The sequence below is a fragment of the Corvus moneduloides genome, chromosome 10 (assembly GCF_009650955.1).
Source record: "Corvus moneduloides isolate bCorMon1 chromosome 10, bCorMon1.pri, whole genome shotgun sequence".
Taxonomy (NCBI): Eukaryota; Metazoa; Chordata; class Aves; order Passeriformes; family Corvidae; genus Corvus; species Corvus moneduloides.
In genome coordinates, this window is record NC_045485.1 from 11,661,094 (window position 1) to 11,679,488 (window position 18,395).

At 38.8% G+C, this 18,395-nt stretch overlaps 1 protein-coding gene across 4 annotated transcripts in view; it reads left to right on the top strand.

Moving 5' to 3' along the window:
- GRK7 (G protein-coupled receptor kinase 7) overlaps window positions 1-18,395 on the top strand; it is a 40,626-nt gene that overhangs the window by 3,096 nt on the left and 19,135 nt on the right. For all 4 annotated transcript variants that reach the window (XR_004242055.1, XR_004242054.1, XR_004242056.1 and 1 more), the window contains exons 2-3: window positions 461-898; window positions 14,768-15,039. Coding sequence is in view for 1 of the 4 variants with exons in the window: in XM_032119232.1 (XP_031975123.1) it covers window positions 461-898; window positions 14,768-15,039 (710 nt within the window). In the remaining 3 variants the exon portion in view is untranslated. The remainder of the gene's footprint in view (window positions 1-460; window positions 899-14,767; window positions 15,040-18,395) is intronic.

Sequence of the window (18,395 nt, forward strand, 5' to 3'; positions counted from 1 at the left end):
ACATCTTTTTAGCCTGTGCTATCACACACTCCCAGATAATTTTTAGCTGGAGTTTAGGGGAAAACATGCATCAGGATCTGTTCCCAAACTACAATATGGAGATTTTTGAGAGTCCAGAGAGTTAAACTGTACAGATGCAATCTGTATATGCTGCTTATTCTCATGGTTACAGATTTTTGTTCTTGTCCTTGTTCCTTTTATTTGCTAGTACATGTCTACTAGTGGTATCCTTAAGAACTTTGCATCAGGGCTGCCATATGCTACTGGTCCAGAACCGAACTGATTGTACGCTTGTTTTTTCCTTGTTTTCTCTGCTCTGCTAATGTACTCTTCATAGAAATTGGCATCAACAGCTACTAATAGGCATCAGTGATTCCCCAGTTCCTGCCTGTTACTATCCTTGATATTCCAGTCTCTGTGTAAAATTTCTTCATGCCCTTTCCATGTGCATATTCTCTAGGTTTGTGCCATCCAGGTCAAAAATACTGGCAAGATGTATGCCTGCAAGAAACTGGATAAGAAAAGGTTGAAAAAGAAAAGTGGAGAGAAGATGGCACTGCTGGAGAAAGAGATCCTGGAGAAGGTCAACAGCCCTTTCATAGTCACACTAGCTTACGCCTATGAGACCAAAACCCATCTATGTCTTGTTATGAGCCTCATGAATGGAGGGGATCTGAAGTATCACATCTACAATGTGGGAGAAAGGGGTTTGGAAATGAAAAGGATCATCTATTACTCAGCTCAGATCACCTGTGGGATTCTGCATCTCCATTCCATCAAAATTGTGTACCGGGATATGAAACCGGAGAATGTCCTCCTGGATGATAATGGGAATTGCAGACTGTCTGATCTTGGATTGGCAGTGCAAGTCAAAGAGGGAAAAAGCATCACTCAGAGGGTAAGTACAAATTCATTGAACGTGGGCAGTGGGAAGTGAAGCCATTCTATTTCTAATGCCTTGTAAGTCCGAGACTTAATTCCCCAGAATTGAGTCTTTGCTAAAGACCTAATGTAGTCATTTCATTCTAAAGACAGTTCTTAAGAAGATTTGGTTTATTAACTCTTTAGCTGCTGCATGTAGTAAAATAACTTCTTTTGGACAGAAACAGTAGAATCAACTTGACTTGTTTCTCTTAAGATAAGCTTTTGAACCAGTGACTTTAGAGAGGCAGATGCCTTGTGCCTTTTGGAATACTGCATAGTCAGGGATTTAACCAATTGTTTAATGAGCAGCAGTCAAAGATATGACTTCTTCTGTATTCCACTTTTGCTCCTAGGACAATACAGTTTCTTACACATTACTCTTATGTGATGCTACTGATTGTATTGCAGGTATGCGTGGTGCTGCATAATAAATAATTTCCAACCTTGCTTCACGCCACAAATCAATTCCTGAAAAAGTTAGCAGACTTGATGGTTTGTAAATGTCCATGCCTGTCTACATGTGTAATGAAAAAGATGGTTGACCAACTGGTTTTTGTGTGAATTAGATTGTGCAACACTTCAGCCCTGCCTGGGGTCATCCCAAACTAACCTGGATTTGTACTAATGTCAGGAGATTTACACAAGAAATATATATTCAGGTAGCTTAACTATGAAAAAGACATATTTCTCTCAAGGTATCTGGATCTTAAAGATGTGTATAATGAGAAAATGTATCTGAAATACACTAAGAATATGAAGAAATGGAAGCAACATTATAAACTGGTCTAACTTCCCTATGTTAAACTCCCCAAGTTCACATTAGAAATTCAGTAGAAGAGAGGACCTGCTAATGACCTTTTACATCATGTGTGAAGTGCACATCTTTTGATGTTGTTAAATTCAGTAATTTTGAAGGATCTTTTCTTTTCCTGGCAATTTAAGAAGCTTGTATTATAAGTGGTTTTAGTTCTCGCTGAAAGAAAATGTGGAAATTGCTGTATGTATAGATAGTAAATAATTTTCAAATTAAACTGCATGGTGTTTTGGATACAAAAATACAGCTTCTGTGAAAGGCAGGTTTTTCAGTAGAACTTACGTGAAATGAGGATGTTGTTTTGTTTTTAAAGATGGCATTTTCATCAGTGAACCCAAAGCTATAAACCTTACTGTGCTTTGCAAGTTATAGAGGCCTGCAGTTACTATGATCGGATTTGCAATAGTTTTGTCAAAGGGCAGTTTTTCTTACTTGTAAATATGTGGGGTTTGGCAGAAGGAAAAAAAAACAAAATGAAAGCGTATATTTAGCAATATATAACCACTTGTGTTGATGTTAGGGTGGAATCTCAAAGCAGTACTGGACAGCGTGGTTGTTCCTCCTCACCTGTGACAGCCATCAAGTTTTTAGTGACTTTCCTTTGTTGTTTTTAGAAGCTCTATGCACCATTGTATGGGTGCTTTTATTAGAGCAAAAACTGCAATGAGTAATGTACTACATGATTGTAATGTGTTGTAAGGAATTTCTGTTAAAGGCAGTTTTATTCATACATTACATTGAAGTAGGAGATGGAAGAAAATTATTATTTTTTCATTTTCTGTATCATAACTATAAATGAGTTAAATTAATAATAATTCCCATAATTTTTTTTGCACCTCTGTAAAATAGTCATATTTGAAAGCTTCTAAAAAATGTTATACGAGATCTCGATACTATTATTATTTATAGTAAAGTCATACACAGGAAGACCAAAGGACACATTTACAAAATTTACATTAAGCTTCACCATGTACTCCTGTAATAAAAGAAAAATGACGCTGTTAAATTGCTTTTTGTCTGCTAATCATAGTTACATTCTGATTTTAAATTATCTGAAAACTTACATCATAACATGCTTTTTTGAGTATGACTGCCAAATTGTTATCACTTAACCAAACCTATACAAATCACTTTTTCTTTTTTAACCCAAAGGGATGTATGGCTCCAAGACAGGTTTATCAAATGAAATTTAATCAGTTGCACCATTTTGCGGATACAGTTTTATAAGAGAATTTTTATAAGCTAAAGCAGAATATATATTCCTTCCAGGCCAAATCTGTATAGTACTGATATCTAAGTGCCTAATATCATAAAGCTGTTTCTAGATTTTTGATGATGGTCTGAACTGACAATTTAAGGCTTACAATTTTCAGTCACTAGTTAAGGGATGTTGTTACTGATCTATAGTGTAGAATATATGGATTTATCTGTGTATTCATTTCATTAGAGATTGCAAAAAATACAGTATTTTGATGAATTCTTAAAGTTTTGTACATTCTCATAGTTGTATAAGCCATTAAAGATTAAATTTGTTCTGCTTTCAAAACATAAAAAAATTCCTGTCCTCTCATGTATGAATAAATGCACGTCACCCATACATCAGCTGGAGGATCCATTAATCCCTTTTGTAAATCTTATTAGGTGATTAGGTTATCACATGGCACAGGTATTAAGCTTGTTAATGAGTTCCTGTTTTAGACATTTTTCAAGTTTTCATTGAGGGTTTCTACAAAATTATAATGTTTATGTACTGTTCATCAGCCAAAGTAATGTTCTTTGTGGGCAGAAAGGTTTTTTGAATTTTAGATGGATGACTTCAAGGTGGTCTTAATAAAAAATTGTGTGTGTTTATGCTTCAGAAAAAGCATTGTGCAAGTGATAATTCAATACTTACGTAATTGAAGAAATAGCCTTGGTATCCTTTAAGTACTGCCATTACATATACTGCCTTTTGAAAAGCACTTGTGTGCTCCATACAAATTGCCCATAACTATTATAAATAAAAATACCCTGCTTTCAGAAACTGTGCTCCTTACAAAAATCTTGAAAGAGTTGGATACGCAGCCTTAGTTTTCTCCCTTTCTTTTCAATTGCTAAAGCAGCAAGGAGAAACATCCAGCTTTCTGTGTGAATGTATTTTGAATTTAAACTGTAGTTGTAAGTAATCGATACAGTAATAATTACAAAATTTAGAAAACTTTAATTTCCCTAAGTGTGCTGATTTGTCTTTTTGAAGTGCCAGCTGCTCCTAGAATGGAGAAATCACCCCAAAAAATTAAAATACATAAGTTTGAATAATAACAGTCTTGAAAATAAAAGTAGAAAACAGTTGAAAGCTACTTACAATGTCATTTTCCTTCTTTAAACATACATGGATTATATAGGATCTTCTCATGATAGCTACATGCACCTGTGCGCTCTACCAAGAAATGTGTCTGTGCACACTTACTAAGGCAGAGCTCTTACTGACATCACTGGAAACAGAAACAAACTCTTAGTAGTAATAAAACTATTCAGGTCTTTAAATGTCATTATGACTTCCTACAAATGTGCCTGTTGCTTCTGATCTGATGTGTTGGTCAGACCCTGCAGGAACTAGTTTGTATCTTAAAATTATGACTTTTTAAATGTTGTTATTTTCTCTGTCCTACATAATTGAAATAGATAACGAGGAGAAACTGAGAGCCTGCAAAGATGGCTTTGACACAGGCGAAGTGTTTTGTCTGCTTATGTACACACTAGATTAGATTCTAGCACTAGGGGTTCTTTGCATACGACAGAAATGAGCTCCATCCCAAGTTTCCCCACTTGAACAGTTTGACCTGTCATCTTTTTCTTGAAGTCTCTGCAATTTATTCTCATACTAATCAACATCCACTTGTATGTGAGTCAAGTGCTCCTGCCCTTATTCAAAAGAGTAATACTACTTAGTTTCCTGAGAGTGGTTGTGAGAAAAGTCAGCATGTTCTTCTGCTTAGTGTCTTCATATCCTCTGAATTTAAATACAGAGGAGTTAATTTCATTTTTCCAGAGGTTAGTGTGTATTTGCTGTTTATTTAGGGAAGAATTTTCTGCCCTTACTGGGTATGGCTTTTATGAAAAGCAACTGTTGCATGTAAATTGTGAAGAACTTTTGTGCAGATGCATGTGAGCCAGAGAGCTTAAATATTGACATAATAACTGTGAAAAATAATATAAACATATTTTTGCAGTATTTATAAAAGTGCATTCGTATCTTCAGAGGTTTCAGGCATCCTCACAGTTTTCCTGTGCTATGTTTTATATGTTTGAAGGACATCATAATATTTGTATAGGAAAAACATGTTTTGGTTAAAATCTTACTCAAAATGTCCTTTTGCCCTCCTGTATGTTTGTTTATTATAAGATTCTATTTCTTAGGAAAACACAAGGATGTTCCTGAAACTTGCAGTTTAATTTCAAGGCAGTTGAAAAGCAGGAGGAGGGTTTAGACTTGTGAAATAAAAAATAACTCAGCAAGCTATTCTACAGTTGACCTTTGTTCATTATCACATGGCATTCTTACTGGATAAGATTCTGTAAAAATTTCTTCCTTTGCACTTTGAAAAATGACGGCTCTTCATTTGCTCAGCATTAGAGGAACTTGCTGCTGTTTTGCTTATACATTTTGAAGTATGACATGTAAAATTGGTGTTTTTATTGGCAGAACTTTGTTCTTAAAAATTTTGATAATCGCAGTTGTTATGAAGTGCATCATCATGACAGGTGTTTCAGAATTTTTAATCTCTGAAACATGTACTTTACAGAATGCAGCCTTACCCACTAAAGTCTGTGGGGCCAGTTGGGATCCATGTAAGGGTACTGAGGGAGTAGGCAGAAGTGCTGACCAAGTCATTTCCCATCATGGCTTTCCCAGCAGTCCTGGAAAACCAAGGAGGTCCCAGTTGCTTGGACGTTAGCAAATGTGATGCCCATCCACACTAAGGGCTGGAAGAAGGAACCAGGAAACTACCAGCCTGTCAACCTGACCTTGGTTCCAGAGAAGCTCATGGAGGAGATCATCCTGAGTGTGGTCGTGCAGCATATACAGGACAACCACAGGATCAGGCCCAGCCAGTGTGGGTTTAGGAAAGGCAGGTCCTGCTTGACCAGCCTCATGACATGGTGACCTGCTTTGTGGATGAGGAGATGGCTGTGGATGTGTCTGTCTGGACTGTAGTAAAGCCTATGTCACTGTTTCCCACAGCATCTCCTGGAGAACCCGGCTGCTCATGGCTTGCACAGGCTCTCTCTGCTGGATAAAAACGGCAGGATACCTGGGCCCAGAGTGTGGTGGGCAATGGAATTACATCCAGCTGGCACCTGGGCACTGGTGGGGCTCCGCCGAGCTCGGTACTGGGGCCAGCCCTGTTTGATCAAGGGGATCAAACAAGGGGATCAAGTGCAGTCTCAGTGAATTTGCAGGCAACAGCAAGTTGGCTGGGAATGTGGATCTGCTGGAGGGCAGGAAGGTTCTGCAGAGGGATCTGGACAGGCTGGATTGATGGGCTGATGGCAGTTCTACAAGGTTCAGTAAGGCAAAGCAGCAGTTTCTGCACCTGGGTCACAACAATCCCTTCGTACTACAGACTTGGGGAAGAGTGGCTGGAAAGCTGCCCAGTGGGAAAAGGGGGTTGTTGGTCAACAGCTGGCTGAACATGAGCCAGTGTGTGCCCAAGTGGGCAAGAAGGCCAGTGGCATCCTGGCCTGTACCAGCAATAGTGTGGCCAGCAGGACCAGGGCAGCGACCATTCCCCTGTGCTCAGCACTGGTGAGGCCGCACCTTGAATCCTGTGTTCAGTTTTGGGCCTCTCACTGCAAGAAAGACATTGAGGTGCTGAAGTGTGTCCAGAGAGAGGCAGTGGAGCTGCAAAGTGTCTGGAGCACAAGCCTGGTAGGAGGGAACTGGAGAAAGGAGGCTCAGGGAGACCTCACCATTTTCTACAACTCCCTGAGAGGAGGTTGTAGCAAGGTGGGGGTTGGACTCTCCTGCCAGGTAACAAGCAATAGGACAAGAGGAAATGGCCTCAAGTTGTGCTAGGGGATGTTTAGATTGGATATTAAGGAAAGTTTCTTCCCCAGAAGGGCTGTCAAGCAGTGGAACAGGCTGCCCCGGGAAGTGGTGGAGTCACCACCCCTGGAGGTATTTAAAAGCCATGTAGATGTGGGGCTTAAGGACGTGGTTTAGTGGTGGGCTTGGCAATGCTGGATTAATGGTTGGGCTTGATGATCTTAGAATATTTTCCAAATTATGTGAGTTCCATGATCATGAGAGTGAAGGAATTTGTGAGACTATTCTGCCTCCTGCAGTTTTGGATATGGCAGAAAGGATACTGTAGTCATCTCAAATTAAGAGAATGCAATGTGTCCCATGAAATACTTTTCCTACACACAACATGCCATCCATTTTTTCTGTTAGGGAGTGACATTGGAATCCTTTATGATGTAGTATGAGGTCTCTGCATGACTTTTACCATAGTTCCTCATCCAGCTTAATCTGACAGTTAATAAATGCTATAGGATTTTCTATAAAAATAGTGTACATTCTAGAATGATCCTGTGGGTAAAATATCTAGTGGGCCACACATTGACTCATCATAGTCAAAGATGTTTTTATTTCATTTGATAAGAAATGCAGCATTTGGCTGACACTGTAATTCTTTGAACTTTTGATTTGATAGCTTTGACCAGAAGCAGTATTGCAGACAGTAAGCTGTGAGATGGTGAGGAAAGTAGTACTTCTGTTCTTACTGGACCACATGTAACATTCCACATACTGTCATGAGTAGTTTCAGTTAACAGACATGCAGTTACTTTTTTAGGAAGACAAAATAAAATCCTGGAATTACAGACACATGCAAGCTGTGAAGACTGGGGGCTTGGTTTTGCCCATTATTCGAGTTTAAAATCTGTTAGTGAAAGGTAGCAGGTGCGTGGTTCTTAAAACAGATATTAAACCAGAGTGTAGTTAAGCAGCAGGACTCTCTTGCAAAAGGTCTTGTAGGCTCTATAAATTTATCTAGGTTCAGGGGGAGAGTGGACAATTGATGGAAAAAAGTTTTGTTGAGAGAAACCATTTCTGTCTCTGGAAGCCCTTGAACTGCAAATAGTTGGAGTCTAGGAAAGTGTAGATAAGTCTCAATGTACACATCAGGCTCTTAGAGACTTTCCTATATATTAATTTGTTTGAATATAATTCACAGGCAGTAAACTGACCGTAGGGGCCTTTGGTCTGATGCAGCCAGTACCCATCTCCTTGGATTTACATTTTAAAGAATGGTACCTCCAACATTAGTCATAATCCTGGAAGATAAAGTGGATGAAATCCCGTGGATTTCAGTGATCAGCAGTAATTCTCCAGGCTTCATTGACATTTGCACTGCTTAACCTACAGTGGCTGTACCTACACTGGAGGGCCCCTACCCTTCCCAGAGCACCCTGCAGTCCTGTCCGCTCAGTCACAATGTCACAGAACCCAGGATTTCTCTTTGACATCCCCTTTCTGAGAAAGCAGTCTATGTGTGGTGCCACAATACGGTATTTGCATTCATTATGAAGAGCTTCATAAAATATAGACAGAGCTAAGAGATATGGAGAGTTTTCTCCCTTTTTAATACTGTTTATGGAATATTCTATGGTCATTAAATAACGAAACCATGAATATCTCTGAAGTAGTATTATTTCTATATTATAGATGGGAAATGGTCAGGAGAAATTTGAAAGGAAATTAAAGAGAAAATCGTGTTACAGGAAGACTAGATAACCCTTATAATTCTTGAATTCTAATTGTGTGCTAATGAGTCTCTACCAAGTGTTCTGCTTGTCCTAAGTGCTCCATCCTGTAATGTCTGATTGCTTCCCTGTCTGTGAATGCCTTCTGATGTCTTCTGATGACACTTGACGGAGGTGGGAGTTGTTAGCAGGTTCTGTCTCCAACAGGGATCTGAGTCAAAGATTTATGTGTGATTATGCAGGAAGAAAGCGGGGAGCTGCTGTAGAATCCAAAGTTAAAATTGGTGCTCAGTTACTGGATTGTCCCTTCTCAAGCCCTTTATCCCTTTGACTTCCATACAGCGTGAATCTAAACTGAAATCATGCTCTAACTGTGTCTCTCTTCCCAAGGAGGAACACACAGGCAGCAGTCCCTACTGCACCGAGTGGCTTTCTCTTTTGTTGTGCAACTTCATTTCAGTGATTACTGGTGGCCAAGCTTAAGAGAGTGAAAACCAGTGCTGGATTTTTTTACTATTCCAGTTAGTGATTTTGAACCCAGAGGCAATTTTTTCTTTTTTTCTACTGTAGCAAAAATCTGTTTTGTCCCTTTTGTGCTTTTGCCTGTGTGGGCTTTTTTTAAAGCACAACTTTCCCTATGAAAATTATCTTCTTATGTGAAAATCAAAGAAGTTTAGTATTGAATCTTACGTAAGCATGTGGGATTCAGTAGCTCCTAAGCTCCTATACCGTCTTTGTCATTATCTTCTCCCACTACTCTGAACAGTCCTCCTTGTGTTCTTCTGAAATAGTAGCCAAACAATTCATGATGGGCCATCCCATCGGACGGTCCCTCCCTCTGCTAAGCATTAACAATATGCCAGAATCCTTGTTCTGTGTGACTTTCCAGAGTGATTTTTACCCTATTTAGATTTGATTTTATCTTCTTTTAAAAAAAATAGTTGCCTATTAATTGGGTCAGCTGGTTTCTTGTAACTGTATGAACTTGTGGTGAGAAAAAACTGTGGAGGAGCTACAATTCTGTGTGACTCATTTAAATTAGGCTCTGTTCCTCCTCACAGTGACTCTTGGGAGAAGAATTAAGATGGTGAAGTGATTGACAGAGGCAGATCAGTGTTGTTCTCCACATCTAGGGCGTTTCAGCTTGTGTGCAGGGAAGAGATTTCTGTGGTCTGTTCCTGCATTCCTGCAGGGTCTATTAAGGCCATTGCTGAAAGAGTGGAGGAACAGCTGGACAAGAGAACAAAGCAGGCAGTGGCACCCCTTGGAGGAAGGAAGGACCGAGCCCCAGGAAACAGCTGATAGAGCTAAACTCAGCTTGTTTTTTTTCCTCTGTTCAACAGTTCTTGTGCCATGGCAAACAAAAGATAGACATTCTGATTTGCTTTACTGTTTTTTTGTGATATCAATTGAGTTTGTTTTGCAGAGATCTGTGGGAAAAGGTAGCAAGATCTAAATCCTGTTTCTCCCCATGTGCCTGTTTCTGTGCTGCTGAAAGCTCCAGAGACTTCTCTCTCTTTCTTGCCTGCACCTGCTAGAAGCTGGGACAGGGGTGGTGTTGAAGGGGCTTTCCTTGTCGGGACAGCAGTCAGAGGGATGTGTGAGCTGCTTGCATTGCGGGCCTCGTTCTGCTCCGAGCTCTGCTGTGCCAAGTGCCCCTTGACTGCACTGGGATCTGAGTGCACTTAGTGTTTCTCAGGATCACATCTTGAATTACTAAAAGATTGTAATTATGTGACCTTTGAAAAATTTATGCAGGATCGTATTTCACAAAAGAAACATTTGTATACTTTCAGATGAGTCATTTCTACTATGCCCTGTCAAACCGCACTCAAAGCAGTAATTTCACTCAACAGAACTTCTTCGCTAATGTAGCCAAGGGCGGCATTTGGTCATTACATTTTAGAGGATTATTGAAAAATTGTCTTTTGGGTTGTTCTCAAGATAGTGAAATAAAGGCAAAGTAGATCTGTGAACCCTTTCCAAAAGCAAGTCAATTAAAATTAATTGACTGAAATGTAATGACTATTTTTATAATTCAAGCAGCTTATGCAAGGCATCCTGCTCATCATCACAAAAGACAATATTAGATGGAGAGCGAGCAAAAAATAGCTAGTGTTGTACTACTACGCTTCAGAAAGTTCTGAAGGCATAAGATTTCTGTCTCCTGTAAAAAGTTGGGATAATATAACTTTCTTTGTCTTCTTTGTTATATTTTTATTTATTGTGTCCCATTAGATGCTTCCAGATCAATGAAGGCGTGATATGTGTTTGTGTCTCTGTAAGATCACTTGATTAGTTAACACATATGTTCAAATGGTTCCTTGTCTTACCAGGAATTCTATAGGAAAGAAGAGAATAATGTGCTTCATCTCAGTCAAAACCCAATGAACATCCTAGTAGTGTAGAGTTGACAACAAAGGAATTAACTTTGAGTGTGGGTTTTTTATTTTCTCTGTTTTCATTAAAAGAGTGAAATTTATCCATGTAAAGTAAGATCTAGTAAGAAAAAGTGGGTTTCAATTAATATACAACTTCTGAATTTACTTATAAATTTTACTGAATGAAAACATCTGCAAAATCATACAAACCTAGTGATTTTTTGTCTGATAGACATATCAGTATCCCATACTTGGAGATACCGGTTCTGAGGCATGATCAGATAATTCTAACTGAATTAAATATTCAGTACCAGCCCATGGGAAATAGACCCCTTCTAAAAAATAATGCATTTATCTTTTGTGGTGGCTTTTAATTTCTTTGCTTTCTGTCCTTTTTTTTTTTTCATTTTTGCACTAGAGTATAATTTACGGTATACTTATTTACCCCAAGGCCTGCCAAGAGTAATTTACTTTAATTTACATTTGCTTTGGGAATCAGTGGATAAGTTTTCCACCCAATACATTATTTTTTGCTGCTCAAATCTCACTGCTAGTGAGAGTTGTACAGTTTAAAAACTCCCTTCACAAAGCTTCTGTTTTACCTCCTTAGATAAACCTCTCCTCAGGTTGTTGAGGCTGCCTTTCCTGTTGCTGTAGGATATCTTTTCCTGGAAAGATGATACGATTTTTACATCTTGTTCTCCATAATGATTAGTGTAGGGGTGTTAGGTATTACCTTCCCTCTAATGCTGCCTACTCTCCAAAGATAGAATTAAATCTTCATTTGAAGGATCTATGTTCTTCCAGTTGCAGGTGCTGAATAATTCTTTTTTTGTGTTCTCTAATACAGCAAATGCGAAAGGCTTTCGTATCTTTCTTCCCAAATGATTTTGCCAAAATTACACATGTAGAGAAATAGGTGGAAAAGACTAAAATTTAAGCTCTTTTCTTCCTTTCTTCAAATTCCTGTTTTGATAGAGATTTATGTATTTCTCCCCCCTTACTGTTTTTCTTCCCCTTTAAAAATCACTGTTGACTACTTGTGAAATGTGTTTGCTTCTGCTATACAATTATCATGTTTTAGTGGGTTTTGAGTCTCAGGGCTTATGAGATTAGGTTCAGAATCCTGCTTCTTAGCCTGTTTCTTCATTGTGAATAGAAGGAAAGCTTCAGGATTGGGAGAGATTTGTTTTTAGATTGAAGTTTGAATGAAATTCTATGAGAAAACCATCGCTCATTAAATTCTGAATTGAAATGGTTTGGCATATCAGAAGAATGCTATGTTTCTAGACTTCCTCAGATGGAGTTGGATCAACTCAGTAACAGCCCAAGATTTCAGTGCTACTAATTTAGAATGTTGAAGTTTAGTTCTTGTTTACATTTAAGCTCATCCACAGCCTGTCACTTCAGTCTGAAGGGAGGCTGCTGTTGGTCCATTCTGTTTTCTATTAAGTTGGGGTCGTGCCATCTTTTTGATGTGTAATGATGGCCTTGCTTTCTCTGTTCTTGAGAAACACAAGCACCATATCAAAGCATGGTGTTTTTTCAGATGGTGTGTCCTACTGGAGGGTATGTGGAAAATGCCCATGGAAGAGACTGAAGTTACTTGGCGACTATTTATTTTGAAAAAACAATTGTGGAAAACACAAGTGGAAGGAAAGAGGCAGTCTGAAAGGAGCTGCCTTGAGACATATTTGTGACAGTGGATTTCTGACTTTTCCATGTCAGATGTATCCAGGTTCGGAATGATGATGCTAAGTTGCAGTAAAACAATGTCTTATCAGAAAGACCATATTGTGCTGTAAGAGCACATTTTGATGATAATTTGACTCAATAGTTCTTCAAGGCATTAGTGCCCCAGCTTCATCTCAGTAAAAATAAAAATGTTTATTGCTTCCCAGAAGGAGAAAAAAAAAAGAAAAAAATATTCCAGAAACCTATTTAGAGCTGTGTTTACTAATCCACAGTGAGCTTTGTGTGCAAGCTTTTGTATCAAAATTTCTCTACGTCTTTCAACCTCTCCTCTCCTTTCCAGGTTTTTCTGAGGCCAGATGGATTTGTGGTCTGTGGTCCATGTTTGAGCATTTGTCCCCTTCCCTGAATAGAGCAGTAATCATACCTATAAATATAATACTGTCAGGGTTTCTCTCAATATTTTTACTTGGAGAAATCCAGTGTGAGCAGTACAAACTGCCTGTGGGATGATGTCAGCAGCTGCAGTGCCCATGCTGCTCCTCTGTACTTTTGTGGTTTTAGTGAGAGAGGCAACTGTTTGCTTTTAACCTTTCCTTTTGCTTTCAACCTGACTGATACTTTTGTTCTTCTCATCTAATTTTTGTTTTTCAACCATATGGAGAATTTTGTTCTGTATCCTTAAAAGGAAAAAAAAAAAAACCTACAAAGAGAGAAAATAAAGTGGATTTAATTTTCTGTCTATTAGGCTTATGTTTTAATTGATGCTAAATGTTCCCTCTTGCACACATTGTTTACAGTAGAGTATATGTCGTAATGTGTAAGTGACACAAGCTGAAGTTCATGGGGGGAGACCTGACTTGGAAGTACTGTGCCTAAATCTGCAAAAATCAGAGGGGTTACCCAACCCCATAAAATAAAATCCATCTGTTGAACTGTGCTTTTTATGAATACAATTTGTCCAAATGAGCTTAGCTTTAGTTACCTTTTTCTAACTGTTTTGCTTTGGAGTGAATCGCTCATCAATTGTATGTTGATAGCAGTAATAATGACCATCTTGAGTAAGCTTTAGTGGGATTTTGCCCAAACAAAGTTTTTTATTTTAAATTGTTGTACTGGTAATACATCAGTCCCAGTATTTAAAAAAATATGAGAGGTTCAAGCAACTTCTGACATGTTATCACTGTTAGGTGAATCTGGTAAATACATAAGATAGCGCATGCGGTGCGCCAGTGAACGTGGGTTCAGCTGAGGAAATGCTGTTCCGATTGAAATCTCATGTCCTCAGTCATGGAACAGTGCGACAGAGAGTGTAGAAAGACGCTGATCTCCTCACTTCCCTCACAGGTGAATCAGCTCCCTGGGGACAGAGGCAGCAGAAGCTATTTCAAACACTGCAGCCTGTCCCCCAAGGGGAAAGTGGAAGGCCTGGGCTGGGAAGGAAGCAGGCAGATGTCCCTCTCAAAGAGTGGCCATTTCTTCTCTCAGAGAAGGGGCTATTAGTGCTGTAAATAGTCTTTATTCAGGCATCTTTTTTTAGTCAGGAAATATGAACTTGTTCCTTCACCCAAATGTCTGTAATTTATGAATTATAATTTTCATAGGTTTACTTTCTTCCAGTGGTTTTTAAGAGTTTTTTTGGCCCTTGGTGGTAGAACATTTATCCAGAAACCCAAGAGGGAGGTGGCTGAGAACTTCCTCATTGCAGCTCAGCTGCTGGCTTGATGAGAGTTTTCTCACTAGCAGCAGACCCCTGTGTTGGACCAATTACAACCATTGAACAGGGTGGGAATCAGTGATTGTTTTGCTTGATTTTTGTACTTTTTAAAATCTTTTCAAACTGATTGCTACTTGTGTTTACACAACAAAACTAACAATATCTTCAACCGAGAAAAAGAATAAAATGGACGAAGAAAGCAAGCTAGCCATGAATTTGAAAATAGACCACTTTTAGGTAGAAATTGCACAAACATTTCACCTTGGAAAAGCATATTTAAGACAGTTTTCCTATGTGCTAAGATGTTTAGAGAGATATAGTCCATGTGCTAAAAAAGTTATACCTCACGATTTCTAGATTAAAAAAAAGTCAGAGTTTCTAGATACAAAATATATCAGTAGAATATTTTGGAAGAATTATAGACTAGTCTGTTTAATTGTATGCATTTCATTACTGACATTGTATAGTAAATCTGTCTGTTTGCAATAGGCTGGGACAAATGGTTACATGGCTCCGGAAATCCTGAAGGAAGAGGACTACAGCTATCCCGTGGACTGGTTTGCTATGGGGTGTACTATTTATGAGATGGTTGCTGGGCGAACACCATTCAAGGATTACAAAGAAAAGGTCAGTAAGGATGAGGTTAGAAGAAGAACTCTGGAAGATGAGGTGAAATTTGAACATGCCAGCTTTACAGCGGAAGCGAAAGAGATTTGCCAGCTGTTTTTGGCTAAGAAAAAAGAGGACCGTTTAGGAAGCAGGTATGCCTTCTCAATCTCAGTACAACAGAGATTAAAGCTGCAGACAATATAGTTATTTTACTTACTGCACAAAATGGGTTGGATCTTCACTTTCTATAGAGTACTGAATTTTCCCTTTCACTTCTAGGAAGAAAGAGGTGGAAAGTTTTGAAGATAATATGGAAATAAGGAACGTTGTTGCAATAGTGTGATCATCTATCCTCACTCCAGATGACTCACAGGAGTTGCCTTCTTGTTATTTTGTGTATTAGACTCTATATAGTTTTGGGAGGAAGGGGCAACCTCTTTTTCTTACACATTCTTTCCTAAAGATAGAAGATATTCAAGTAGATACCCGTATCCCTGCTAGCACAGGCTGAATGCAGAATATTAGGCTGTATTGCTTACTGGAATGATGTGGGCAGAAATCCAAATCTGCAATGTGGATTCTCTTCCCTGCAGATATCTAATTTGCAAGGCAGCGTCATTGGCTTCTTTCTGAAGAGACCTTAACCCCTCTGCTTTGCTCAAGTGCTTTAATAAAATGTTGTAGAATTTCTGGTCATCCTGACTCATCCCAGGGAGAAAAAGAATATTTGGCACAAATTCCTATAAAGCAGAACATTTCTGGGCACTTCAGAGGTGGCTTTGGGTTGATGAAGATTGATGGATGTGTCCCTGACTTAGCAATTTCAAGGAACTGTTCAATAAGATGAGAACTGCAAAACTAAACCTTGTCATGTTTAACTTGTAATAGCTCTGATCCCTCTGATATGTGTGTGTATAAATAATTTAGTGCATTTCTAATAAACAGATTGCAGATCTACATTTGCAATATAGACAAAGATATATAATAAAAATTGAAAAAATTAATGGGAAACCAATAATACGTATCTTTAGAATACACCGTGATTTGAATCATCTGTGAATACAAATATATGTATCAGGTGCTTTTCCAGTCTAAAGGTGGAATAGACAAAGGATCTCATAGAAAATGCATAGATAGTCTTCTAAATTTGTATTTCATAACAACATGGAACAGTTTTTCAAAATGTCAGGCAAACATTTGTCTGAAATAATTAACTCTAATGAAAGATAATAGATCATTAATACACGTATTTTAATACACATATGCTGTTTAAGATATCCTTCCTCTGATGTGCCATACTTAGAGAAGGAAAACAATAGGATGTATACCCTGAGCATGATACAGAATAAAAGCCTGCATGTACCTCTTAAACAGGGCAATACTATTGAGGACAGCTCCTGCTTATGTAAAGATTAGCACTGTAATTCTACGAAGGACAAGAGCTTGGGTTATCCACAGAAGTACCTGTTGCATAAGTTAAAGCTGCTCAAAGACAGCTTTATTTTGTACACCTGACCTTTTAAAACACTCCACTCTTCTATTGAAGATGCTATTTCACTAGCTAACTCAGGAAAGATGTAACCCGTTTTCTTCACTTTAGCTTTTTGGGATTGATATCTCAAATCCCAAAGTGATGTTTAATTTTTTTTAAATTGAAGAATGCAAAATCGAGCAACTTCATGTGAGTTCATTTGCTGTTCCTATTTAAGTTACATAAAAATGCAGTTCACGGAGGATGAGCTCAAATTCATCTCCAGCTAGTTGGAGGATGTCTCAGTTCCAGTAGATGGCATTCATGTAGCTTTACATTTTTTAACTTTTTATGGTTTCAGGATGAGGAACACTGCAGCAATCCATTTTAGAGCCTCCAGCAGCTTCTACTGCTTTTTGGTTTATGTTACAAAAGGGAAAGCAAAATAAAGGGAGATTTTTGCGAGTGCATTTGCCCAGTCAGCACTACTGGGTCACCAGTGTCCCAGGACACCAGTTAATTTGAACAGCAGCTGTAATGCACTTCAGGCTAACAGTGAACGTAAATAAATCATATCAGGCTGCTCAAGTACTCAGTTATCACTGGCTAGGAAAGGTAGGAGATGATTTTGCAAGCCTATGGATATGCGGAAGTCAAGATCCCCGTTGGCTTAATCTGTACACTCATAATTTTGCTTATATGGTGCGTTTGGGTGGAAACACAATTTTTTTTCATTGCCCAAGATGCCTGGATGGCAGAATCCATCATTCTTCAGGCTGTGATGTGGCATCCTGGTCATTCATGGTGGTGTACAGTAGGTAGTGCTTGGTGGTGGCTTGCTCAGAAGAACTGGGCAGCAGAGGTGCAAAATGACAATTTTCTAGCAAGGGGCTGAAAAGAGCAGCTGGTGGTTTCATCTCTGCTGTGTCCAGGGAGCTCCAAGGCAGGCCAGAAGCACAGCAGGGCAGGATGAGGAACAGGCAGTAGTGCCTAGCTGGACAAGCTGTTCTGCATTCATGGAAATGAGGATTTAAAAAATAAAGATTTTTCCACAGTCACACAACTCTACTCCTCCTATATGGTGCTTCTGCGCATTTCCAAAGATAAAAAGACTTGCCAAAGGTTTGCGTTACATTTTATTCATAGAACATTGTCTAGAAATACATGAGGGCTTACACTTTGCTGAGTTTGATTTTGTAAGGAAGTTGGAAAAGAAAAAAGCAATGTGTTACAAACTACCATTTTCTGAGGCCAAAACGCAGACAAATTTGGTTTTCTTATATCACTGTTTTCAAGAGCAGTGCATCCGTAAATACATTAAACAAAGAATGCATAGGTGTGGAAAAGACAGTGCTCCTCTCTGCTCCTCCTTTCTCTAGAATTCCAAATTCAGACTTTGCATGCCTTGACACTAGAGGCACAGTTCAAAAGCTGTGGTCTTTGGTCATGCTTCAACAAGCACACATTTGAGGCTCAGATGATTTTTATCATCAGAAAATATCCTACAGTCTCTCTATGGGTCTAGAGCATACATACTTTTGTTAATGTCATAATCTGTGAATCTCTTGCCTAAAAAAAAATGTTTGTTAATTTATAAGAGTAGTTATTTTGAATGAACAGTCGCTAAAAGTGGGAGTGTTTATTTGAGTGTCATAACTGAGTTTTTTAATGTAAATGTGTAGATGCTTTGAATTAAGATAAAACCAGAATTGTCATTTGTCACCAGGTTTCTATTCAGACTATTGCTGCTCAGAGTCATTCTATAGATGTATTAACCCAATATACCCCATTCTAGAGTTTAATACATATTCTTACCCTATAGTATAGATACTCTTATCCTAGTTGATACAGGGCCAGTCATTGAACCTCCCTTGTTGGACAGTAAATCCCGTACCTCCCCTCCCCATCCTGCTGTAGGTTCAGTTCTGGTGGAAGTGTACCTTTGGATGGGGCATCCCCGATGCAGCATTGCAGCTCCTGGAGCGTGGCACCTTGCCTGGGCTGATTTACCCTGAGAGGTGAAGTAATGAGTAACGG